General features: G+C 43.3%; 1 protein-coding gene across 2 annotated transcripts in view; it reads left to right on the top strand.

Annotated features, from left to right (window-relative positions):
• LOC109889705 (cadherin-23) overlaps window positions 1-26,114 on the top strand; it is a 648,086-nt gene that overhangs the window by 542,227 nt on the left and 79,745 nt on the right. For both annotated transcript variants that reach the window (XM_031823245.1, XM_031823244.1), the window contains 9 exons: window positions 4,937-5,070; window positions 5,680-5,889; window positions 6,258-6,365; window positions 13,549-13,651; window positions 13,943-14,068; window positions 14,238-14,441; window positions 15,192-15,650; window positions 15,907-16,023; window positions 23,861-24,085. In XM_031823245.1, coding sequence (XP_031679105.1) covers window positions 4,937-5,070; window positions 5,680-5,889; window positions 6,258-6,365; window positions 13,549-13,651; window positions 13,943-14,068; window positions 14,238-14,441; window positions 15,192-15,650; window positions 15,907-16,023; window positions 23,861-24,085 — 1,686 coding nt within the window. The remainder of the gene's footprint in view (window positions 1-4,936; window positions 5,071-5,679; window positions 5,890-6,257; window positions 6,366-13,548; window positions 13,652-13,942; window positions 14,069-14,237; window positions 14,442-15,191; window positions 15,651-15,906; window positions 16,024-23,860; window positions 24,086-26,114) is intronic.

Genomic DNA, 26,114 nt, shown 5'->3' with positions numbered 1-26,114 from the left:
AGGCTGACCCTGTTTTGCTTCAAGCCTGTTCTGTGTTTGGTGTGTCATTGGGTTGGGTACGGTAACAACAAAAATACATTCTAGGTCAACTCCACCACTTTTCAATATCTCTAACACGATGCCAGTGTCTACATAAGTGAAAACGGCACATTTTTGAAGAGAAGTTAAAAAGTTATACCGTAGGACATCATCAAAAGTTAAAACATTTTTAAAACAGTGATTTTTGAGCACTGTGAGATTCGCGGTGATGTACAGAGAAAGAAAATACCCTTCCTTGGGCTAGAAACTCGTTACAGGTTTGGAAAATCACTGATATTCAGAGAGAAGCATTTTGTTTTTACTTGCCACATTTGGAAGCACAGAATCGTCTAGAATGTCATTGTGTGCTGTAGCATTAAGATTTCCCTTCACCGAACTATGAAAAAAGTCCCAGACCATTATTCCACCTCCACCAAACTTTACAGTTGGCACTATGCATTCGGGCAGGTAGCGTTCTCCTGGCATTCCCCAAACCCATATTTGTCCGTCGCGCTGCCAGATAGTGAAGCGTTATTTATCACTTCAGAGAACGCATTTCCACTGCTCCAGAGTCCAATGGCGGCGAGCTTTATACAACTCCAGCCGACGCTTGGCATTGCACATGGTGATCTTAGGCTTGTGTGTGGCTGCTCGGCCATGGAAACCCATTTCATGAAGCTCCTCACGAATAGTTATTGTGCTGACGTTGCTTCCGGATGAAGTTTGGAACTCAGTAGTGTTTCAACTGAGGACAGATGATTTTTATGGGCTACACGCTTCAGCACTCGCCGGTCCCGTTCTGTGAGCTTGTGTGGCCTACCACTTTGTGTTGCTCCTAGAGGTTTCCACCTCACAACAGCACTTACAGTTGACCGGAGGCAGCTCAAGCAGGGCAGAAATTTGACGAATTGACTTGTTGGAAAGGTCGCAGCCTGTGACTGTTCCACTTTGAAAGTCACTGAGCTCCTTAGTAAGGCCATTCTACTGCCAATGTTTGTCTATGGATATTGCACGGCTGTGTGCTGGATTTTATATACCTTTCAGCAACGGGTGTGGCTGAAATAGCCGTATCCACTCATTTGAAGGGGTGTCACTGATTTGACACTGATTTGGTGAGAGAATTTATCAAAATGAGATTGAAAGTGGAGGAATTGCCCTTTAAGCATTGCCATGATTGTAGGCAACCAGATGCATCGTTTTTTACGACCTAACTAAGAGTGTTTCCAAAACAAGCACGTAGAGAGAACGTTCGCTATGTGCATTGTCAGACCATGTGTCGATACGGATAGGATCGAAAGAAAAGCATTGCTGCTATTGGATCAAATCTTAACTTAACATTATAATTATTCCACAATACTGATGACTACCCAATAATAATGCGCTAAATCACGGATTGTGCACATCATTGCGCATATCTTGCCACACATTTAAAATAAAATGTTCACCTTTATTTAATTAACCAGGTAGGCCAGTTGAGAACAAGTTCTCATTTACAACTGCGACCTGGCCAAGATAAAGCAAAGTTGTGCAACAGAAAAAACTAAAGTACAGTCAATACCACAATAGAAAAAAATGATATACAGTGTGTGCAAATGAGGTAAGATTAGGGAGGTAAGGCAATAAATAGGCCGTAGTGGCAAAGTAATTACAATTTTGCATTTAAACACTGTAGTGATAGATGTGCAAGTTGAGATACTGGTGTGCAGAGGGGCAAAAAAAAATTTGCAATATGGGGATGAGGTAGTTGGATTGGCTATTTACAGATGGGCTATGTACAGGTGCAATGATCTGTGAGCTGCTCTGACAGCTGATGCTTAACGTTAATGATGGAGATATGAGTATCCAGTTTCAGTAAATCTTGCAGTTCGTTCCAGTCATTGGCAGCAGAGAACTGGAAGGAAAGGCGACCAATTGAGGAATTGACTTTTGGGGTAACCAGTGAAATATACCTGCTGGAGCGCGTGCTACGGGTGTGTGCTGCTATGGTGACCAGTGAGCTGAGATAAGGCAGGCTTTACCTAGAAAATACTTATAGATGACCTGGAGCCAGTGGGTTTGGCGATGAATATGAAGCGAATATGAGTGTTGGAGGCTATTATGTAAATCACATCGCCAAAGTCAAGGATCTGTAGGATTGTGAGTTTTACGAGGGTATGTTTGGCAGCATGAGTGAAGGATGCTTTGTTGCAAAATAGGAAGCCGATTCTGGCTTTAATTTTGGGTTGGAGATGCTTAATGTGAGTCTGGAAGGAGAGTTTACAATCTAACCAGACACCTAGGTATTTGTAGTTGTCCACATATTCTAAGTCAGGTGCGGGCAGCAATCGGTTTTAGAGCATGTGTTTAGTTTTACTTGCATTTAAGAGCAGTTGGAGGCCACGGAACGAGAGGTGTATGGCATTGAAGCTTGTCTGGAGGTTAGTTAACACAGTGTCCAAAGAAGGGCCAGAAGTATACAGAATGGTGTCGTCTGCGTAGAGGTGGATCAGAGACTCACCAGCAGCAAGAGTGACATCATTGATATATACAGAGAAAAGAGTCAGTCCAAGAATTGAACCCCGTGGCACCCCCATAGACACTGCCAGAGGTCAGGACAACAGGCCCTCCGATTTGACACACTGAACTCTGTCTGAGAAGTAGTTGGTGATCCACACGAGGCAGTCATTTGAGGAACCAAAGCTGTTGAGTTTTTTTTATCGATGGCAGTTATGATATTGTTTAGGACCTTGAGCGTGGCTGAGGTGCACCTGTGACCAGCTCTGAAACCAGATTGCATAGCGGAGAAGGTACTGTGGAATTCGAAATGGTCGGTGATCTGTTTGTTAACTTGGCTTTCGAAGACCTTAGAAAGGCAGGGTAGAATAGATATAGGTCTGTAACGATTTGGGTCTAGAGTGTCTCCCCCTTTGAAGAGGGGGATGACCACGGCAGCTTTCCAATCTTTGGGGATCTCAGACGATACAAAATAGAGGTTGAACAGGCTAGTAATAGGGGTTGCAAGAATTGCGGTGGATAATTTTGGATAGAGAGGGTCCAGATTGTCTAGCCCAGCTGATTTGTAGGGGTCCAGATTTTGCAACTCTTTCAGAACATCAGCTATCTGGATTTGGGTGAAGGGGAAATGGGGGAGGCTTGGGCTGCTGCGGGGGGTGCAGGGCTGTTGACCAGGGTAAGGGTAGCCAGGTGGAGAGCATGGCCCACCGTTGAAATAATGTTTTTTGAAATGCTCAATTATCATTGATTTATTGATGGTGACAGTGTTTCCTAGCCTCAGCGCAGTGGGCAGCTGGGAGGAGGTGCTCTTATTCTCCAAGGACTTTACAGTGTCCCAGAACTTTTGGGAGTTTGTGCTACAGGATGAAAATTTCTGTTTGAAAAAGCTACCCTTTGCTTTCCTAACTTCCCTGAAAAGTTACATATCGCGGGGGCTCTTCGGTGCTAATGCAGTACACCACAGGATTTTTTGGTGCTGGTCAAGGGCAGTCAAGTCTGGAGTGAAACATGTGCTATATCTGTTCCTGGTTCTAAAATTTTTTAATGGGGCATGCTTATTTAAGATGGTGAGGAAAGCACTTTTAAAGATTAACCAGGCATCCTCTACTGACGGAATGAGGTCAATATCCTTCCAGGAATCCCGGGCAAGATCGATTAGAAAGGCCTGCTTGCTGAAGTGTTTTAGGGAGTGTTTGACAGTGATGAGGGGTGGTCGTTTGACCAATGAGGCATTGATCGCTGAGATCCTGGTTGAAGACAGCAGAGGGCAGGTGTGTCAGGATGATATCTATGAGGATGCCTGTGTTTACGGATTTGGGGTTGTACCTGGTAGGTTCATTGATAATTTGTGTGAGATTGAGGGCATCTAGCTTAGATTGTAGGCCGGCGTGTTAAGCATGTCCCAGTTTAGGTCACCTAACAGTACGAGCTCTGAAGATAGATGGGGGGCAATCAATTCACATATGGTGTCCAGGGCATAGCTGGTGGCAGAAGATGATCTATAACAAGCAGCAACGGTGAGAGACTTATTTCTGGAAAGGTGAATTTTTAGAAGTATAAGCTCAAATTGTTTCGGCACAGACCTGGATAGTATGACAGAACTTTGCAGGCTATCTCTGCAGCAGATTGCAACTTCCCCCCCTTTGGCAGTTCCATCTTGTCGGAAAATGTTATATTTAGGGATGGACATTTCAGGATTTTTGGTGGCCTTCCTAAGCCAGGATTCAGACACGGCTAGGACATCATGAAACATATTGAGCCAAAGATTTGACAGTAGACTAGTGGCAAAATAGAACTCAATATGATTTCAATATGATTGAAGTATATAGGCCAATGTAGTCTATTTATCTTTTAATGCCATCATCTCGGTATCTTTCAATTGTTTGTAACAATTACAAATACTTTGGCAACTTTCAATTTCCTGTCAACTTAGTTCTAAAGTTATCAGCGGTCACAGTCAGACAGATACCTAGCCTAAACATCTTGATTCTATGTTTAGCTGATATCTACTGAGAATAAAATTCAAAACACCTAACGATGCACTTTGGCTGCTTTAAATGTGCAAAGGTTTTCAAGAGGCACATTACTAACGAAGGTTCTGGGAAACAGCTTAGCTACTAAAGATACATTGTAAAATGTTTCTAATGACAATCTGAAGGCTCTGGGAAACGAGGCCCTGGATGGTTGCTGGTGTTACTGACTGGGTTATTTATTTGCATAACAGTTACTGGTTGAGAAAATGTAATGACCGGCACAGCCATAGTTGCGGTGGGTGTATGTGTGTGTGTCTTTTTGGAGGAGGGGATGGGTTATTGTGTGTGTGTGCATGCATGCTAGTGAGCTACCGTCTGTGTGTGTATGTGTGTGCAGTGTATACAGCTAGTAACCAACTAATCATGCCCTCCTCTCTCACTAACTCTCTCAGATGAGTTTGTGATATCTCCAGTGGAGGGAGAGCTGCGTGTGAGGAGAGATGTGGAGCTGGACAGAGAGACCACACCCTTCTACAACATCACTGTCATGGCAAAAGATCTGGGCAAACCACCACGCAGCAGCATGGTGTGTTCGCACAGACATGCACTGATTTTGTGGTGCTTCCTGCTAACATGCTCAGACACTTCAATGTACATAACACATGTGCCCATACGCGCGCACACACACACACACACACACACACACACACACACACACACACACACACACATATATATATATATATATATATATATATATATATATATATATATATATATATATATACAGTGCCTTGCGAAAGTATTCGGCCCCCTTGAACTTTGCGACCTTTTGCCACATTTCAGGCTTCAAACATAAAGATATAAAACTGTATTTTTTTGTGAAGAATCAACAACAAGTGGGACACAATCATGAAGTGGAACGACATTTATTGGATATTTCAAACTTTTTTAACAAATCAAAAACTGAAAAATTGGGCGTGCAAAATTATTCAGCCCCTTTACTTTCAGTGCAGCAAACTCTCTCCAGAAGTTCAGTGAGGATCTCTGAATGATCCAATGTTGACCTAAATGACTAATGATGATAAATACAATCCACCTGTGTGTAATCAAGTCTCCGTATAAATGCACCTGCACTGTGATAGTCTCAGAAAGTATAAGTGCCACCCTGTCTTGTGTCTCTTTCATCTCCCAGGTGGTGGTGGGTGTCCATGTTCTGGACATCAATGACAATGACCCCGTGCTGCTCAACCTGCCCCATAACACCAGTGTGAGCGAGGGGGCGTCCGTCTACACCTCGGTGGCCAGGGTCAGAGCGCAGGATGTAGACAGTGGACGCAACGCCCTACTCACCTACAACATCACTGCTGGAAACCGCTACGGCGCCTTCTACATCAATGACACTGTGAGAGGGAGGGAAAGGAGGGGATGAAGTGGGAGAGAAGGAGGGGTTGGAGGGGGAGGGAAGGAGGGGATGGAGGGGGAGGAAAGGAGGGTATGGAGGGGGAGGAAAGGAGGGAATGGAGGGGGACAGACCGTGTGAGGGAAGAAAAGGAGAGAGAGAGGGTGAGAAGGTTGGGAAAGGGATAGAAGGAAAAAGGAAAAATGTGGATAAAAGAAGAAGGGTTACGGAGAGAAGGGTTACGGAGAGTAAAGGGGTAGAACAGATAGAGGAGAGGTAGAAAAATGTAGACCGAGAAATAGATAGAAAGTCATTGAAAAGGGAAGGGTATACTGACGTAATTGATGAGTCATTTCTATCATCTCTCTCAGACAGGGGTGGTGCAGGTGAACAGACCTCTGGACAGAGAGAGGGTGGCAGAGTACAGACTGGCCATTACAGTCAAAGACAACCCTGAGAACTCCCGCATCGCTCGCCGGGTACTGCCACACACACACACACACATAATCCCCTCTCAGCCCATACGCTATTTACTGGCAAAGTCAAGCCTCTGCTTCCTCAACTGTAAGCTACCAAAACTCTGCAAAATCGTACACTGATCTTATCATTGATTATCTACAATGCCGAGTGAAAGTCTACACACCTCTTGCACAGTCTTTATAATTAAATAGAAAAACGGATTCAATTAGATTTTTTCCCTACAGATCTACATAACCTATTCTACATTTTCAAAGTGAAAATGTAAAATGTCTTGATTGTCTTTAACCCCAGAGTTAATACTTGGTGGAAGCACCTTTGCCAGCCATTACAGCTGTGAATCATTATGGCAACATACCATTGTTTTTGTAAAAAGTGCTCAAGTACACAACATTTGGTTGAGGGTCAGCTATATTCAAACCCTGTCTCAAGCAAAATATACAGTGCATTTGGAAAGTATTCCTTCGCTTTATCCACTTTTTCTAAAATGAATTAATTATTTTCTCCCCTCATCAATCTACACACAATACCCCATAATGACAAAGCAAAAACTGTTTATTTTTTATTTTTGCAAATGTATTAAAATAAAAAATCAGGTGCATCCTGCTTCCATTGAATCATCCTTGAGTTGTTTCTGTAACTTGAACTCCACCTGTGGTAAATTCAATTGATTGGATATGATTTGGAAAGGCACACACCTGTCTATATAAAGTCCCACACCTGACAGTCCATGTCAGAGCAAAAAAGAAGCCATGAGGTCAAAAGAATTGTCCGTAGAGCTCCGAGACAGGATTGTGTCGAGGCACAGATCTGGGGAAGGGTACCAAAAACTGCAGCATTGAAGGTCCCCAAGAACACAGTGGTCTCCATCATTCTTAAATGGAAGAAGTTTGGAACCACCAAGACTCTTCCTAGAGCTGGCTACCCAGCCAAAGTGAGCAATCGGGCCAGAAGGGCCTGTGTCAGGAAGGTGACCAAGAACCCGATGGTCACCCTGACAGAGCTCTAGAGTTCCTCTGTGGAGATGGGAGAACCTTCCAGAAGGACCACCATCTCTGTAGCACTCCACCAATCAGGCGTTATGGTAGAGATGCTAGACGGAAGCCACTCCTCAGTAAAAGTCACGTCAGCCCACTTGGAGTTTGCCAAAAGGCACCTAAAGGACTCTCAGACCATAAGAAACAAGATTCTCTGGTTTGATGAACCCAAGATTGAACTCTTTGGCCTGGCACCGCTCAACACCTGGCCAATACCATCCCTACGGTGAAGCATGGTGGTGCCAGCGTCATGCTGTGGGGATGATTTTCAGGGACTGGGAGACTAATCAGGATTGAGGGAAAGATAAACAGAGCAAATAAAAACTGTATTTGCTTTGTCATTATCGGGTATTGTGTGTAGATTGATGTTTTTTTATTCCCTCATCAATTTCAGAATAAGGCTGTAACGTAAAACATTTTGGAAAAAGTGAAGGGGTCTGAATACTTCCCGAATGCACTGTAAGTCAGGACTGAGACTGGACCACTCAGGAACCGCTCAATACATATTGAAAAGCCATTTTGGTGCTTCTTTGGCATTGACATCCCAGGGTTTTCCTGTAATTCTTTACCTATGCTTTGGTCTTTTCTTATTTAATTTGATCCTAACAAACTCCCCAGTCCCTGCTGTTGATAAGCATACTCATGACTTGATGATGCTACCTGGTATCTTCTGGCGCCGACAGAGATGCCCGCCTCGCTTTGCGTTCCTAGGAAACTATGCAGTATTTTTAATTTTTTTATGTGTTATTTCTTACATTGTTACCCCAGGAAATCTTAGGTTTTATTACATACAGTTGGGAGGAAGTATTAGATATAAGAGCAACGTCAACTTACGACCCAGGAATACGACTTTTCAGAAGCTGATCCTCTGTTTGGCCCACCACCCAGGACAATGGATCGGATCCCAGCCGGCGACCCATAACAACGATGCCGCAGAAGGGGCAGACGGAGCGGTCTTCTGGTCAGGCTCCGTAGACGGGCACATCGCGCACCGCTCCCGAGCATACTACTCGCCAATGTCCAGTCTCTTGACAACAAGGTAGATGAAATCCGAGCAAGGGTTGCCTTCCAGAGAGACATCAGAGACTGCAACGTTATTTGTTTTGCGGAAACATGGCTCACTCAAGACACGCTATCAGAGTCGGTACAGCCACCTGGTTTCTTCACGCATCGCGCCGACAGAAACAAGCATCTGTCTGGTAAAAAGAAGTGCGGGTGTGCCAACCGCATTATCTACCAAGAGAATTCTCTTCGATCATAATCACAATCGTGTATATTCCCCCCCAAGCAGACACAACAGCTCTGAACGAACTTCATTTGACTCTATGTAAACTGGAAACCACACGAGGCTGCATTTATTGTAGATGGGGATTTTAACAAGGCTAATCTGAAAACAAGGCTCCCTAAATTTTAACAGGATATCGATTGCTCGACCCGAGCTGGCAAAACCCTGGATCATTGTTATTCTAACTTCTGCGACGCATATAAGGCCCTCCCCTGCCCTCCTTTCGGAAAAGCTGACCACAACTCCATTTTGTTGCTCCCAGCCCATAGACAGAAACTAAACCAGGAAGCTCCCGCTCAGGTCTGTTCAACGCTGGTCCGACCAATCGGATTCCACGCTTCAAGATTGCTTCGATCACGTGGGCTGAATACGCTGATTCGGTGAGCAAGTTTATTTTCAAGTGCATCGGTGATGTTGTACCCACAGAGTCTATTAAAAAATCCCCACCCAGAAACCGTGGATTGATGGCGCCATTCGCGCAAAACTGAAAGCGCGAACCACTGCTTTTAATCATGGCATGGTGACCAGAAACTTGACCGAAATACAAACAGTGTAGCTATTCCTTCCGCAAGGCAATCAAACAAGCTAAGCGTCAGTATAGAGACAAAGTAGAGTCACAATTCAACGGCTCAGACACGAGTGGTATGTGGCAGGGTCTACAGTCAATCATGGACTATAAAAGAAAATCCAGCCCCATCGCGAACCACGATGTCTTGCTCCCAAACAAACTAAACAACTTCTTTCCTCGCTTTGAGGACAATACAGTGTCACTGACACGGCCTGCTACCAAAACCTGTGGGCTCTCCATCACTGCAGCCAATGTGAGTAAAACATTTAAACGTGTTAACCCTCGCAAGGCTGCAGGCCCAGACAGCATCCCCAGCTGCGTCCTCAGAGCATGCGCAGACCAGCTGGATGGTGTATTTACGGACATATTCAATCAATCTTTATCCCAGTCTGCTGTTCCCACATGCTTCAAGAGGGCCACCATTGTTCCTGTTCCCAAAAAAGCTAAGGTAACTGAATTCCATCATCATGAAGTGCTTTGAGAGACTAGTCAAGGACCATATCACCTCCACCCTACCTGACACCCTAGACCCACTCCAATTTGCTTACCTCCGCAATAGGTCCACAGACAACGCAATCGCAATCACACTGCACACTGCCCTATCCCATCTGGACAAGAGGAATAACTATGTAAGAATGCTGTTCATCGACTACAGCTCAGCATTTAACACCTTAGTACCCTCCAAACTCGTCTTCAAGCTCGAGACCCTGGGTCCCGGCCCCGCCCTGTGCAACTGGATCCTGGACTTCCTGACGGGCCGCCCCCAGGTGGTGAGGGTCGGTAACAACATCTCCACCCCACTGATCCTCAACATTGGGGCCCAACAAGGGTGAGTTCTCAGCCCTCTCCTGTACTCCCTGTTCACCCATGACTACGTAGCCATGCACGCCTCCAAATCAATGATCAAGTTTGCAGACGATACTACAGTGGTAGGCTTGATTACCAACAACGGGCGAGACGGCATACAGGGAGGAGGTAAGGGCCCTTGGTGTGAGGTGTCAGGAAAATAACCTCACACTCAATGTCAACAAAACAAAGGAGATGATCGTGGACATCAGGAAACAGCAGAGAGAGCAGCCCCCTATCCACATCGACGGGAAAGTAGTGGAGAGGGTGGAAAGTTTTACATTCCTGGGCGTACACATCACAGGTAAACTGAAATGGAAATGGTCCACCCACACAGACAGCGTGGTGAAGAAGGCGCAACAGCCTCAGGAGGCTGAAGAAATGGGGCTTGTCACCAAAAACACTCACAAACTTTTACAGATGCACAATCGAGAGCATCCTGTCGGGCTGTATCACCGCCTGGTACGGCAACGGCTCCACCCACAACCGTAAGGCTATCCAGAGGGTAGTGAGGTCTGCACAACGCATCACCGGGGGCAAACTACCTATCCTCCAGGACACCTACACCACCCGATGTCACAGGAAGGCCAAAAAGATCCAGGACAACAACCACATGAGCCACTGCCTGTTCACCCTGCTATCATCCAGAATGCGAGGTCAGTACAGGTGCATCAAATTGGGGACCGAGAGACAGAAAAACAGCTTTTTCTCAAGGCCATCAGACTGTTAAACAGCCATCACTAACATTGAGTGGCTGCTGCCAACATATTGACTCAACTCTAGCCACTTGAATAATGGAAAAATGTATGTAATAAATGTATCACTAGCCACTTTAAACAATGCCCCTTTATATGTTTACATACCCTACATTACTCATCTCATATGTATATACTGTACCCTATACCATCTACTGCATCTTGCCATCTTGTGGTAATAAATGTATCACTAGCCACTTTAAACAATGCCACTTTATATAATGTTTACATACCTGTCGTATGTATTAAAGTTTCTAATTGCGTGATTAACTGAATCAAGCAATTATTAACTCATTAACCTGGGGCACCATGGGAAAACTAGTTTTTATTGAGTTTGTATTTCTCAAATAATATCAGAATAACGATTTTACAACAGCCGCTAATTAACCAGTTGCCTCTACCTATCTCGTTCTGAACGTCGTATAGCCCGTGAATCTGCACGGACCCGGGTCTCACCAATGAGTTCGTACCACACCAATCTTAGTTGAATATTTTTTTACTAAAAAGCTAAAGTCATAATAAAACTTACACATAGACAAAACACATTATAGGCTATTGATTAGAACTTAGTATAACGGGCCAACACACTATGGCGCGTGTTACCCACAATGGGGATTTCAAAAGAGAGAGAAAAAGAAGGTACACGAGAAATATACATCTGGGTGAATTTGTCAGCTATGCTATTCTTAAAAATGTTTTCGCTACAACTCCCGTACGGGCTCGGGAGAGACGAAGGTTGAAAGTTATGCGTCCTCCGATACACAACCCAACAAGCCGCACTGCTTCTTAACACAGTGCGCATCCAACCCGGAAGCCAGCCGCACCAATGTGTCGGAGGAAACACCGTGCACCTGGTAACCTTGGTTAGCGCGCACTGCGCCCGTCCAGCCACAGGAGTCGCTGGTGCCCGATGAAACAAGGACATCCCTACCTGCCAAGCCCTCCCTAACCCGGACGATGCTAGGCCAATTGTGCATCGCCCCACGGACCTCCCGGTCGCGGCCGGTTATGACAGAGCCTGGGCGCGAACCCAGATGTGCTGGTGGCACAGCTGGCGCTGCATCACCCTTAATTACCCACTGCGCCACCCGGGAGGCCCCAGCTATGCTATTCTAACCCTAGCCTTGCCCCAAACTGCCGCTCTTATGGGTCAGAATATAATGATGTAATTACGTGGGGATGATCTCCGAGGATTCTCTGTGTAGGCCTTCAGCTGTTCGATGACGGACTACTCCGGCGCACCTCTCTGAGCGTCCTCCCGATGTCAGTGTCCTTTTTGGCTTAGGAGTCTGTTCCCTCACCCTTTGCTCTGGAAGGGGTCTTCTGAGGACAGACAGCTCTGTAGCTCAGAGCTCACAGCATAGGAATGAAACCCTTTAGATACCACGATTCGATGGGAGATGGTTCGACTTGAATTCACCCGCTTCGACACAGCTACTCATCCGTAGCTTGGGTAGAAAAGGATTTCTTTGTCCTCAAACTTGCGTTGCGTTCTGGGTTCGTTGACTTTTTAGACCTTGCTGCAGCTTGGTAGTCTTCCTGTAAATTCTATACTCACAGGCTTTATACCCTTGGGTCAGAAGTGGGCGTAACCGCCTTTAGGGCAATTCTCTGGGTGTACCAAGTTAATGAGGCAATTTATTCAAATCCAATTTTAGACAACTAACTTAACATTTCATCTTCCCCAAAACATTCTCTTTGATTTGGATATTTTCCATACAATGTATAATGTATAAACATCAAACATATACTAAGAAAACATTTCACATTACAATGTTTTTGTAATAACGTCATCTATTAACCTTCTATTAACCTTTAATAACAAAACAAAAATGACATACATTTTCACATTCTATCTATCGTCATGACCAAAGGAATTTGTCTGTGGCCTGAGATTTACCAGGGGTCATAAAACCCCCACATCTTCAGACCCCTAGATCTCTCCTCCTCTGTTGGGGTTGAGAGATAATCTGTAGGGTTGTGGTCTCCTGTAACCTGACCTGGTCAGGACAGTCATGACATACCCTACATTTCTCATATGTATATACTGTACTCTATACCATCTACTGCATCTTACCTTTGCCGTTCTGCCATCACTCATTCATATATTTTTATGTACATAATTATTTTTCATTCCTTTACACTTGTGTGTATAAGGTAGTTTTTGTGAAATTGTTAGGTTAGATTACTTGTTAGATATTACTGCATGGTCGGAACTAGAAGTACAAGCATTTCACTACACTCGCATTCACATCTGCTAACCATGTGTATGTGACAAATACAATTTGATTCGATTTGACAATACTTGAAAATACAGTGGATTTCACTCTGTGTTGTGTTATATTGGACTTGACCCAAACCTGTAGTTTTTAGATCAGGCCAATAAGTGAATATCTTTGTGGTGTTGTCCAGCAGTATTACTAAACATTCTTGTTGCAAAATAATGTGGAAATGCAATGTTGTTGATCCTCTGTATTTTCAAGTATTGATTTTTTCCATACTGCCCAGCTCTACATTGACGGCATTATTCAATGACACTCAACCTTCAAATATTGTATGAAATTACAGCTATTTGCTTTTTTATTGAGAACATTTCTCACCTTCTTCTTTGCCCCTCCCTCTTTCCCTTCCCCATCCACCCATCCCTCCCTACCCAATCTGTCACCGTCCCCCGCCATCCATTCCTCTCTCCAGGACTCAGAACTGCTGGTGATCACAGTTTTGGATGAGAACGACAACAGGCCCATATTCACACAGACCAGCTACCGGGCTGAGATCACTGAGAACTCCCCCACAGGTAACAACCTCACTGGTGTGTTTTTATGTCTGTCTGTGTGTCTGTTTGTTTCAATTGATAATGTATAATTCCTCTGCTACCTCTGTCCCTAACTTGGCACCCACTACCTATCTCTGCTTTCCTCTATTTCTATCACTAATTTTTCTCTTTCTTCCCACTCTCTCCCCAATCTCAATCTTTCCCTCTTTCATCAATCTTTCTTGCTTTTCCCACTTCAACTCTTGCATTTAACTGTCCTCTCCCCTTCTGCCATCACGCGCATCTTCCTTTCTCCATCTCTCCCTCTCTTAGGCAGTGCTGTGTCAATGTTGAACGGACCAGTGTTGGCTGAGGACAAAGACATTGGGCCCAACGCTGTGGTCAGGTACAATCTGCTGGGAACAAGACAGGACCTCTTCACTGTGGACTCTGATACAGGTCACACACACATATTGATCACTCAATCACACTCCTCTAATGCATGCACACTCAAACACATACACACACTCTCACTTACAACAATACACACATGCAATTAATTAGAACACCTTTGAAGTCATCACCAATGAAGCCACTGCCTGTACCTCTCCCTTGTTCCCCCTTGCAGGTGTGGTGCGTGTGCGACAGGCGGCGCTGTTGGACCGCGAGATGTTTGTGGAGCCTCGGGTGGAGCTGTTCCTGGTGGGGGAGGATGTGTGGGGGCTCAACAGCAGTGTACCCCTCACTGTGACAATCCTGGATCAGAACGACAACCCTCCTGTCTTCAACCCCCCCAGCCTAACTGTGCACCTTCCTGAGAACAGCCCCACTGGTGAGTGTGTGTTGGTGTGGATGGGTGTGTCTGTGTCTTATGTCTGTGTGACTCAATTCATGCATTCATGCGTGTATACAGTTGAAGTCGGAAGTTTACATACACTTAGGTTGGAGTCATTAAATCATTAAATCTTATTTTTCAACAATTCAACAAATGTATTGTTAACAAACTATAATTTTGGCAAGTCGGTTAGGACATCTACTTTGTGCATGCCACAAGTAATTTTTCCAACAATTGTTTACAGACAGATTATTTCACTTATAATTCACTGTATCACAATTCCAGTGGGTGAGAAGTTTACATACACTAAGTTGACTGTGCCTTTAAAGGCAGTGCTACCAAATGTTAATTGAGTGTATGTAAACTTCTGACCCACTGGGAATGTGATGAAAGAAATAAAATCTGAAATAAATAATTCTCTCTACTATTATTCTGATGTTTCACATTCTTAAAATAAAGTGGTGATCCTAACTGACCTAAAACAGGGAATTTGTATCAGGATTAAATGTCAGGAATTGTGAAAAACTGAGCTGTGTACCAAGACAGTGGCGGAGTGACAGCTTTTACATTTTTTGAATGGCAAATTTCCCCTTTAAGCCTAGTCCTGGACAAAAAATACATTTCAATGGAGTTTCTCCAATAAACATTATTTTTTTGTGCAAGACTAGGCTTAATCTATGTCTGGGAAACCTGCCCCTTGTGTTCTATCCTTACCCCTGTGTCCTGTTTCCTCTCTCTCTGTTTTAGGTGTGGTGGTGACCCAGCTGTCTGCTAGTGACGCTGATTCAGGCTCTAACGCCTGGCTGCTCTACCGGCTGGAAAGTGGCGCGCAGGACCGCTTCATAGTCGACTCCCTGTCCGGCGCCATTCTGGTGGGCAACGCCATCCTCGACCGTGAGGAGCGCGGCTCCTACCGCCTGGTCATCTTGGCTACAGACCGCGGCACGCCCTCGTTGTCGGGCACTGCCACCCTGTCGGTCATCCTGGATGATGTCAACGACTCACGACCGCGCTTCATTGAACCCGTGACGACGATCAATGTAAACGAGTCTACGCCGCCAGGCGTGGTGGTGGCTACGCTCGCCGCCGAGGATCATGACCTACGACCCCGGCTGGAATATTACATAATCTCTGTGGAGGCCAAGGATGATGGGAATAACCCTGTAGATGGGCTGCAAGAGTCTTTCGGCATCGATTTCCACACGGGTTAGTAGTCAACATACACAGTAGATAATGTTTAGTATTGTACTCTACTTAGTTGCCTGTCAGATTCTGTGGATGTTGTGTAAATATGTTTATGCAGTATAAGTCAGTGTGTGTATGTGCGTGCGTGCGTGTGTGTGGGAGTGTGTCTGCCTGTGCGTGTGTATGTACATGTGCATGTATGTGAGCCTGTTTGTGTGTGATAATTGTGTGTATATGTGACCTGTATGTGTGTGTATATGTGCGTGTGTTCCCACAGGTGCTGTGTTTGTGCATAACCCACTCAACAGAGAGCTGGTGGCCACATTTGAGATCCTTGTGTCGGTGCATGACAACGCCAGTGATGTCATCGACATGTCAGTCAGTGTACCTAATGGTGAGGTGTCATCTAAAATCACCCTACTTTTGTTTGTTATTTTATCACCGTTTTGTGGCCCTATATGTCCCTCAAGATTCAGCACTTTGTTAAACCAACAGAAGTTGTTAGGAAATTATTTAGTGCAGCTCATGCTAAAAACAAGCATACACACAAACCACAATCACTACAATCCGCTCAAAATAGGTTGAAAGCAATGCTTCCCAAACTTTTTTGGTCTCGTGTCCCCAACCATGTGAAAACAATTATGTAATTAACAGCCAATGTTAACATCTTTATTTTGGGCTATGGCAATCAATTGAAAAACATTCTAACAGTATTACACATAATTTTAATGTGGGGCTATGACACTCAATTGCAAATTAGTCTGGCATAATGTATTTTATCTCACCACCACTGATGAGATGGGTGGGTTTGATACTGTTTTTTTTATACATCCATTGTGATTGACAACAGTTCCTCTCTCAATGCGAAAAATCTTTCTAACATTCACCCGCGATAACCACCAAGCCTCGGTGTGAAATCGAACATTATCATGCTCTGATTCCATATCTCCAGATAACTTTGCGAACAGACATGTGCACAGTGGATGTGGTTTGATGTAGTTTACAATCAAAGTTACTTTCTGTAGTATATCTCTGAGATCTGTGGCTCAGCTCTTTGGCTGCCATTTGCTCTCGGTTTATAAAAATGCGTCTATAAAACATACAATCTACTTGCAGTGAGGCCGCTCACCATCTACATCACATTCAGTCATCTAACAGACTCCCATCCAGAGCGATCTGCAGAAACAACCAGGGTCAACGCCCTGCTCAAGGGCACGTCGACAGATCTCCCACAAGGTGAAAGACGGGGACCCAAACCAGCGACTCATCAGCCACTGAACCAGCGACCCATCAGCCACCAGACCAAGCTCCCAACCGCCAGGCCACCAGCCCTCTAAGATCCCCCATCAGTTTCCCAAGAGCTGCCCCTCAACTATCCGAGACCCCACCCCCAAGACTCTCACTTGAATGAGAGTCTGTGTATATGCATGTGTACAAACACCTGTGCGGCATAATCCTCAGGCAAACCGGCATTAGCTGTTACAACACTGCCCCTCGGTGTTATTCAAACATACTTTTTATTTTGACTTTATTTTTTTACTTTTATCTTTGACCGTCATTCTATCCCCGCCCAGCAACTCCACTCCCACTTGTCTCCAATTCCACATCCCAACCCTCAGCTTCCTTCAGCCCATCCAACCTACAGTTGGGAGAACAAGTATTTGACTGCCGGTTTTGCAGGTTTTCGAACTTACAAAGAATGTAGAGGTCTGTAATTTTTATCATAGGTACACTTCAACTGTGAGAGACGGAATCTAAAACAAACAGCAGCAACAGACTTTGTGAAGATGCTGGAGGAAGCAGGTACAAAAGTATCTATATCCACAGTAAAACAAGTTCTATATCGACATAACCTGAAAGGCTGCTCAGCAAGGAAGAAGCCACTGCTCCAAAACTACCATAAAAAAGACAGACTACGGTTTGCAACTGCGCATGGGTACAAAGATCGTACTTTTTGGAGAAATGTCCTCTGGTCAGATGAAACAAAAATAGGACTGTTTGAAGGGAAAAGGGGGAGGCTTGCAAGCCAAAGAACACCATCCCAACCGTGAAGCACGGGAGTGCAGCATCATGTTGTAGGGGTGCTTTGCTGCAGGGACTGGTGCACTTCACAAAATAGATGACATCATGAGGGAGAAAAATTATGTGGATATATTGAAGCAACACCACAAGACATCAGTCAGGAAGTTAAAGCTTGGTCGCAAATGGGTCTTCCAAATGGACAATTACCCCAAGTATACTTCCAAAGTTGTGGCAAAATGTCTTAAGGACAACAAAGTCAAGATATTGGAGTGGCCATCACAAAGCCCTGACCTCAATCCTATAAAAGATTTGTGGGCAGAACTGAAAAAGCGTGTGCGAGCAAGAAGGCCTTACAAACCTGACTCAGTTACACCAGCTCTGTCAGGAGGAATGGGCCAAAATTCACCAAACTTATTGTGGGAAGCTTGTGGAAGGCTACACAAAACATTTGACCCAAGTTAAACAATTTAAAGGCAATGCTACCAAATACTAATTGAGTGTATGTAAACTTCTGACCCACTGGGAATGTGATGAAAGAAACAATATCTGAAATAAATTATTCTCTCTGCTATTATTCTGATATTTCACATTCTTAAAATAAAGTGGTGATCCTAACTGACATAAGACAGGGAATTTTTACTAGGATTAAATGTCAGGAATTGTGAAAAACTGAGTTTAAATGTATTTGGCAAAGGTGTATGTGAACTTCCGACTTCAACTGTATATGACATTTTCCTATGCCCCTGTTTCGAGACATCTGCATGATAATGTTACATTCTAAATCAAAACAAATTTCACACATATTATTTAGTATATGTAAGGACAAGATTAAATCAAGAATAGTCTGATGGGTGACAATTTTTCACTTGTGAATGATATATTATCACTTGTGAATGATGCCCAGCATAAGGCAAGAAACAATGCCTTTTTTTGCGCAACCTTTTATGAATCATAGGCGCACACCTCATGTAGCCTATTCCATACGCCTATTTGTTTTGATAAGGTTGGTATCGCAACTGAAGTGGCCAAATAACTTCTTAAAATTAAGATCATTAATCCACTTTACAAGGAGTGTGGAGCCTAACTGGCATACATAACCAGCGGCTGCGTTTCAAGTTTGGGGAAGATACATTTCACCTTTATAATTGTTGCTAATGGGGTTTTCCCGCTAATGGAACATTTTAGCTTCTAGCCTAATTCCTTGTGCGCATTGCTGTGCTAATAATGGGAAGAAATATCCTAATAGTTTATCAACATTTAAAGCTAAATGTTCTGATTTGTTGCGTCACCCACATTGCGTAAAACATTTTTTTTGTGTGCATTAAGGCCACACGAAGGGGATGCCGCCATGAAATTCTAGGCATTATCAATTGCTTGTCAAATTGTGATTGAGAGACTGATAACGTGTGTACAGCCTGCGCAAAAAAAAACAAAGCAGAGCTCATGCAGACTTACAATGTATTATAAAACATGTAGCCCAATGTTTGTCGAACAACTAAAGTTACATTAATAACACTAAATTAAGCATATAGGAGTTCTTATTTATTTGTTATCCACTCAACACAGAATAGCCGCATATGCGAACTCCCTCATCATTTGGAGAAAATATACCTTGTATTTTTTCGGCGTTGTTCGATTGTATTATTCATACTATAAAATAATGCCACGGAATTCTAAGCACATCTTCTCTGCTAAATGAATTAGTGTAACCCACAGCCATTTGGCATAGCCAGATCATGACCTAACATAAGGACAACTCAGTTTGCTATTCTGTTCTTCTGAAATAGACTACATTTTCTTCTAATCATGTTTCTGTAGACCTGTCTAAAATAAAACATTTATTTATTGTGAAAGTGTTGGTAATATTACATGGATTTATTAGACTTTTTAAAATATAAACTCAGCAAAAAAAATACATCCTCTCACTGTCAACTGCGTTTATTTTCAGCATCCTTAACATGCGTAAATATTTCTATGAACATAACAAGATTCAACAACTGAGACATAAACTGAACAAGTTCCACAGACATGTGGACCAACAGAAATATAATAATGTATCCCTGAACAAAGTGGGGGTCAAAATCAAAAGTAACAGTCAGTATCTGGTGTGGCCACCAGCTGCATTAAGTACTGCAGTGCATCTCCTCCTCGTGGACTGCACCACATTTACCAGTTCTTGCTGTTAGATGTTACCCCACTCTTCCACCAAGGCACCTGCAAGTTCCCGGACATTTCTGGGGGGAATGGACCTAGCCCTCACCCTCCGATCCAACAGGTCCCAGACGTGCTCAATGGGATTGAAATCCGGGCTCTTCGCTGGCCATGGCAGAACACTGACATTCCTGTCTTGCAGGAAATCACTTACAGAACGAGCAGTATGGCTGGTGTCATTGTCATGCGGGAGGGTCATGTCAGGATTAGCCTGCATGAAGGGTACCACATGAGGGAGGAGTATGTCTTCCCTGTAACGCACAGCGCTGAGATTGCCTGCAATGACAACAAGCTCAGTCCGATGATGCTGTGACACACCGCCCCAGACCATGACGGACCCTCCACCTCCAAATCGATCCCATTCCAGAGTACGGTGTAACGCTTATTCTTTCAACGAAAAACGCGAATCCGACCATCACCCCTGGTGAGACAAAACCGCAACTCGTCAGTGAAGAGCACTTTTTGCCAGTCCTGTCTTGTTCAGCGACGGTGGGTTTGTGCCCATAGGCAACGTTGTTGCCGGTGATGTCTGGTGAGGACCTGCCTTACAACAGGCCTACAAGCCCTCAGTCTAGCCTCTCTCAGCCTATTGCGGACAGTCTGAGCACTGATGGAGGGATTGTGCGTTCCTGGTGTAAACTCGTGCTGTTGTTGTTATCAGATTTACATCTACACAGATTGGATCATACATTGATTACAAATTATGTCATAAAGGAAAACATCCCTAGCGGGCGGAACAGATATGACGACTGGTTACACAAAGAAAGGGGTTGGGTTTTGAATGAAAGAGCGGGAAGACTGAGGAACAAAAATATGTTGTGTCTCTATCGGGCCGTAGGCAGCTATGCTATCGTAAATACAGTATCTTATGCATTCTAAATAACCGCCCATTTGAAAAAGGAAAATGCAATACATATTTACTCTGAGCTGTACCACTGGTAGATTGGTCGTAGATGGAAGGCCGGGTTGTCCAGCATGGATCTCCTGTCCTCTGAAGAATGTCTCTGGTGGGAAACAGGATACGTTGTAGTATCGTTGTGTGTGTTAGACGGGATACGTCATCCGTCCTTTCCTTGCCCACGTTTACAGCGGCTGCTGCTAACTCAACAGCTAGGAGGTATCACTTCTGGAGTGAATAAGAGTTCAAAGTTCATGCCAAGTTGCCATACTTTAAGCTTGTGCTATATTCTGGCTGGTATAGTCAAAATTAATCCTTTCAGTGTGTCGATCGTCACCTTCACATTGAACACGATGCTAATTTCGTTAGGTTATTATCTGAGCCCTTTTAACGTAGGACCGTCGTCCTCACATCCTCGGAACAGAAAGTAGAATTTTCGGCAACGAGTTTATATAGTGGTGAAGAGAAGGGCGTGTTTCATAGTTCAATTGGGCGGGTCCTCTGAGTGAGTGACAACCAATTCTCTCCTTTAGAAGCTAAAATTACATTTAATCTTTTCACAAATAGTTTCATATTTAAACATTTAAATTGCACAACAATTCCATGTGAATCTGATAACTAGAATGTGTAGACTTTCCAAGATACAGTTTGTCATCCTGTCCATTAGTAGTAATGTATGTCTCAGACAACAAATGATCTGGGATCATATTCATTAAGTACCAACTCATATTTTCAACTGGTTGGATTACCGAAATATGGTTCCGTTTCCCACCTTTTGATGTTACCAGACTCTCTATGTTACAAAGGCTTTATAAGAGTCAACTCTAAAAAGTAGAGAGAGAGAAAAGGGGAAAGGTATTTATGGAGGTCATAAAACTCCCCCAACAGGCCAAAATCATGACAATGGGAAACAGTGTTTAAACCCTTTAGAATTAAGATCTGTGAAGTTATTTGGATTTTTACGAATTATCTATTAAAGACAGGGACGTTTATTTTTTTGCTGAGTTAATATGTTCCAAAGGTCTGCATCAGTGGCTTGTAGGCTATGTGTGGAACCCAGGAGATGCTAAATGTGTTTATGTCAATTAACGATCAATTACCGTGAGACCGAAAGTTATTTGCTTGACAATCACCGGCTGACAACATTTTGTGACCGCCTCAGCCATAGTCATACCAAGAATCATTTAGCTATTTGATTTTTAATTTTAGGACCCCTCTAGGTATAAAGTAAAAAACAAATGGATGAAACATTGAATTTGGCCTTAATGCTATTAGCCCGTAGAAACATACATGAAAAACAGATAGATTAGAAGTATGTTTTGAAGTATATATGTCCTATATCTGAGAGATTTAAGCATGCTCAGGAGTGTTTTTTTTTTACCCTTGTTTAACCCCTTTTTTGGTACTAAAGTATTTCCATATATGTGACTGACCAGCTCAAATCGGTCTTATGTAGCAAAATCTGATTTTTTTTAATTTTTACGTTGGATAATAGTAGAGACTCAGAGCTAACAAATGGCATATCATACATTGCATTTTTGAGAAACAATGGGAAAGTAATTCTGCTTTGAAAGTTGATTAAACTTTTAAACTCACTTTTGAGAAAAGGGCCTTTGAATGTTTTGGTACCTACTGGAGAGCTCTCCTTTGTCTACACCCTTTCAGCATTGTCCACACCCTATTAAGCCAGCCCCACCCATCTCTTTAAGGATTCACATTTGAGGTCATGTGCTAAACAGTGAGTAGTGTAGTAAAGATGAACTAAAAGTTGTAATAGCCTACAGTGAGGAACAATTCCAGGTAAACAGAAAGTGTCCAGATAAAAATATGTTATAGATATTAGATGACACCCAGACACACTTGTCTAAATTGATGGGTCATGGGAAATAATTCCTATAACCCCCAGCCACATCCAGTGGTGGAAAAAGTACTACATTGTCATACTTGAGTAAAAGTATAAATAATTTCAGCACCACAGTTTTTTTTCTCCCATTCTTCAAAGCAAAACTGCTCCAGCTCCTTCAAGTTGGATGGGTTCCGCTGGTGACCAGCACTCTTTAAGTCATACCACAGATTCTCAGTTGGATTGAGTCATTCCCACAAGAATTTACCTGTATTTAGCTCAATCCATCATTCCTTCAATTCTGACCAGTTTCCCAGTCCCTGCCAATGAAAAACATCCTCACAGCATGATGCTGCCACCATCATGCTTCACTGTGGGGATGGTGTTCTCGGGGTAATGAGAGGTGTTGGGTTTGCGCTAGACATAGCGTTTTCCATTATGGTCAAAAAGCTCAATTTTAGTCTCATCTGACCAGAATAACTTCTTCCATATGTTTGGGGAGTCTCCAACATGCCTTTTGATGAACACCAAATGTGCTTCCTTATGTTTTCTTTAAGCATGGCTTTTTCTGGCCACTCTTCCGTAAAGGCCAGCTCTGTGGAATGTACGGCTTAAAGTGGTCCTGTGGACCGATACTCCAATCTCTGCTGTGGAGCTTTTCAGCTCCTTCAGGGTTATCTTTAGTATTTTCTTGCCTCTCTGTTTAAATGCCCTCCTTGCCTGGTCTGTGAGTTTGGTGGGTGGCCCTCTCTTGGCGTGTTTGTCATGGTGTCATATTCTTTACTTTTTTTTTAAATAATGGTGCTCTGTGGATAATCAAAGCTTTGGATATTTTTCTATAACTCAACCCCGATCTGTACTTCACCAAAACTTGGACTATGTTGTGTATGTCCATTACATGACAGCTGTTCCACCTTCAGTCATAGAGCAAAACAGTGAACACTATTGTGAGAGTCATCGTTTCATAGAGGGTTCATATTAGTATGTTTGTCAAATCGTTCGGACGCCACAGACGTTTCTGTGAAAAGACCGATTTTTGGGATGTCTCCTAGTCTGGAAAAGGCCGCTGTAGCTCTGCCACTTGAGATGCAGCCCATGCAAAAAAACTCTAATCCCTAGCTTAAACAGACAGATTTTTTAATTTTTTTATTAGTATTATGCTAATTAGATTTCTACGGTGGTTCGGACATCGACTCTAATCTTTTCTCTGTCTCTTCCCAATACTAACCCTCTCAATTGCCTCTCAACCATTGACAGCGAGACTGACAGTGAACGTGCTGGATGTGAATGACAACGCCCCGCGGTTCAGACCCTTTGGAGTGGCCAACTTCTCAGAGAAGATTCTGGAAGGGGCTCAGCCAGGCACCACTCTGCTGTCGGTGTCAGCTGTGGACCCAGACAAAGGCCCTAATGGACAGGTCATCTACCAGCTGCTACACCTGCCCCGAGGGGACTATCTCAGACTGGAGGACCCCTCTACTGGTACAACACACATACACACACACACAGTCACACACACATTGTGTAGTCTTCAACAGCTTACTGTATATTCAAACTAAAGTCACACCAAACTTGCATACACAGATGTGAACACACACACACCAGACCTGGGTTCAAATACATACATACATTATTTAATTATATTTATTATTTTCTGTGTATTTGAAAGTATTTTCAAATATCTTCTTATAAGTAGCACACGGTTAGGTTCTAATTCTCAGAGTAAAAAAACTCAACGGACACTATGAAAGCTTAAACAAGTTTAATTCTTCCCAGAGGATCAATACAGCTGCATTAGACAATGACAATGACATTTCACACAAGCACTGATATTTAACCCTTCCACCTGAGGCTCCTCCTACACATCTGAACAGCCAATGCATCTCTGTTGCTAGACAGAACCTTAATAATACCTGTTCTTCCTCACTTCATCTGACCTCTACCCCAAAGTGCTCACTGCTCCCCAACTCACGGCTGTCATGGTGCCTGGTACCAGACTGTGTCTCTTCTCCTCCCAGAGGATCCCTCCCTTATGATCCCTGATGGCTAACAATAACATATCCTGGCATAATGTAAATGTCATACATTACCCTCTATCCCACAGTGACATAAGTATATTTCATATTCTCAGAACTCAACAACACACTCAAATCTCACTCAAAAAAGGCAGATTATTTCCTTTCTTTCTTTCTTTCAAATATATATATTTTTTGTGATATAAAATAGACAATAACATACACTTATCAAACGTATTATACCTACCAATTTGCTAGCCTGGATATTAGTTTATCTATTCTTATCGTACTACTACTTCTACAATATACAGTACATCAGATTTTCACTGGAAGCCCATCTCTGCAGCCAATTGAAACACCCCCGGAATTGCTCCAGAAAAGAGTCCCTGTTTGCCAGAGTTCCCACAGTGCTCCTAAAACTCCGTCCTCACTCTCTTGTAAAACTCCACCGTGACCATATTACTGCCATAGTAACTAGACATGTTGTGCAACATTTATATAGTCTATGCAATTGTGTGAGAAAACAGTGTTTTGAAGACCACTATTAAAAAGAGGATCCCATATGCTTTCTATAGGCTAGGCCTGGCTTACTATATTTATTTTTAAACATTCTTTATATCAAACACATTGCTCTGCTTTACAACTGGAGGAGACTACCTGGCTGGCATGAAAATTAACCGCAGGAGAAGCGTCCTCCATATGCTACTCAAGTGCATACAGATTACTTATTTTTTTCCCTGTTCCGAAGGGTGCATGATAATGGCCCATTCCAAACCAAAAGAAATTTCACACATATATTATTTAGTATATGTAAAGGCAAGAATAATTTGAGAACTTGTGAGTGATGCCCAGCGTGTGCAGTCTAAGGCAAGAAACAGAGAATGCATTTTTTGCCCGTTTTTCAAATCATAGTCGCACGTAGCCTAGGCCATAGGCATATATGTTTTGATAAGGTTTGTATCACAACTAAAGTGGCCAAATAACTCTAAGTGTAGCCTGTAGTCCTACTGTAGGACCCCTGGAACAGGGTTGGAGAGCTCATAGCGTACAGAGCCTAGTTCTTATACAAGCCCAGTAATTGCGCAATCGCGTGTGAAAACAGACATTTGACTGACCACTATTTAAAAGAGGATCCCAGCTTTCTCGTGCTGCTATTTTTATCCCTCAATTCTTAAAATGAAGCACATTATAAAACTTTATAACCTGTCATATTAAAAATGTAACCTCAGGATGCGCTTCCTCCATTTGCTATTCGAGACCAGGCAAGGGATGACGTTTTTTTTTTTTTGACATTCTAAATTAAAAATGATTCCACACATATATTAGTATATGTCATTTAGAATAGTCTGATGGATGAGAATATTATCAAGTGCTTGACAAATTGTGAATGAGAGACTGATGAAGTATGTGCAGCATGATCAAGAAACAGAGCATGCAACTTTTTTCAGATCCTCATTAGTCGCATCATGCAGCCTTAGAATGTATTACAAATCAAA

Source organism: Oncorhynchus kisutch, linkage group LG4 (assembly GCF_002021735.2).
Source record: "Oncorhynchus kisutch isolate 150728-3 linkage group LG4, Okis_V2, whole genome shotgun sequence".
In the NCBI taxonomy this organism is placed as follows: domain Eukaryota; kingdom Metazoa; phylum Chordata; class Actinopteri; order Salmoniformes; family Salmonidae; genus Oncorhynchus; species Oncorhynchus kisutch.
The sequence above is the reverse complement of the archived record's forward strand: the minus strand, read 5'-3'. Positions and strand labels throughout refer to the sequence as shown.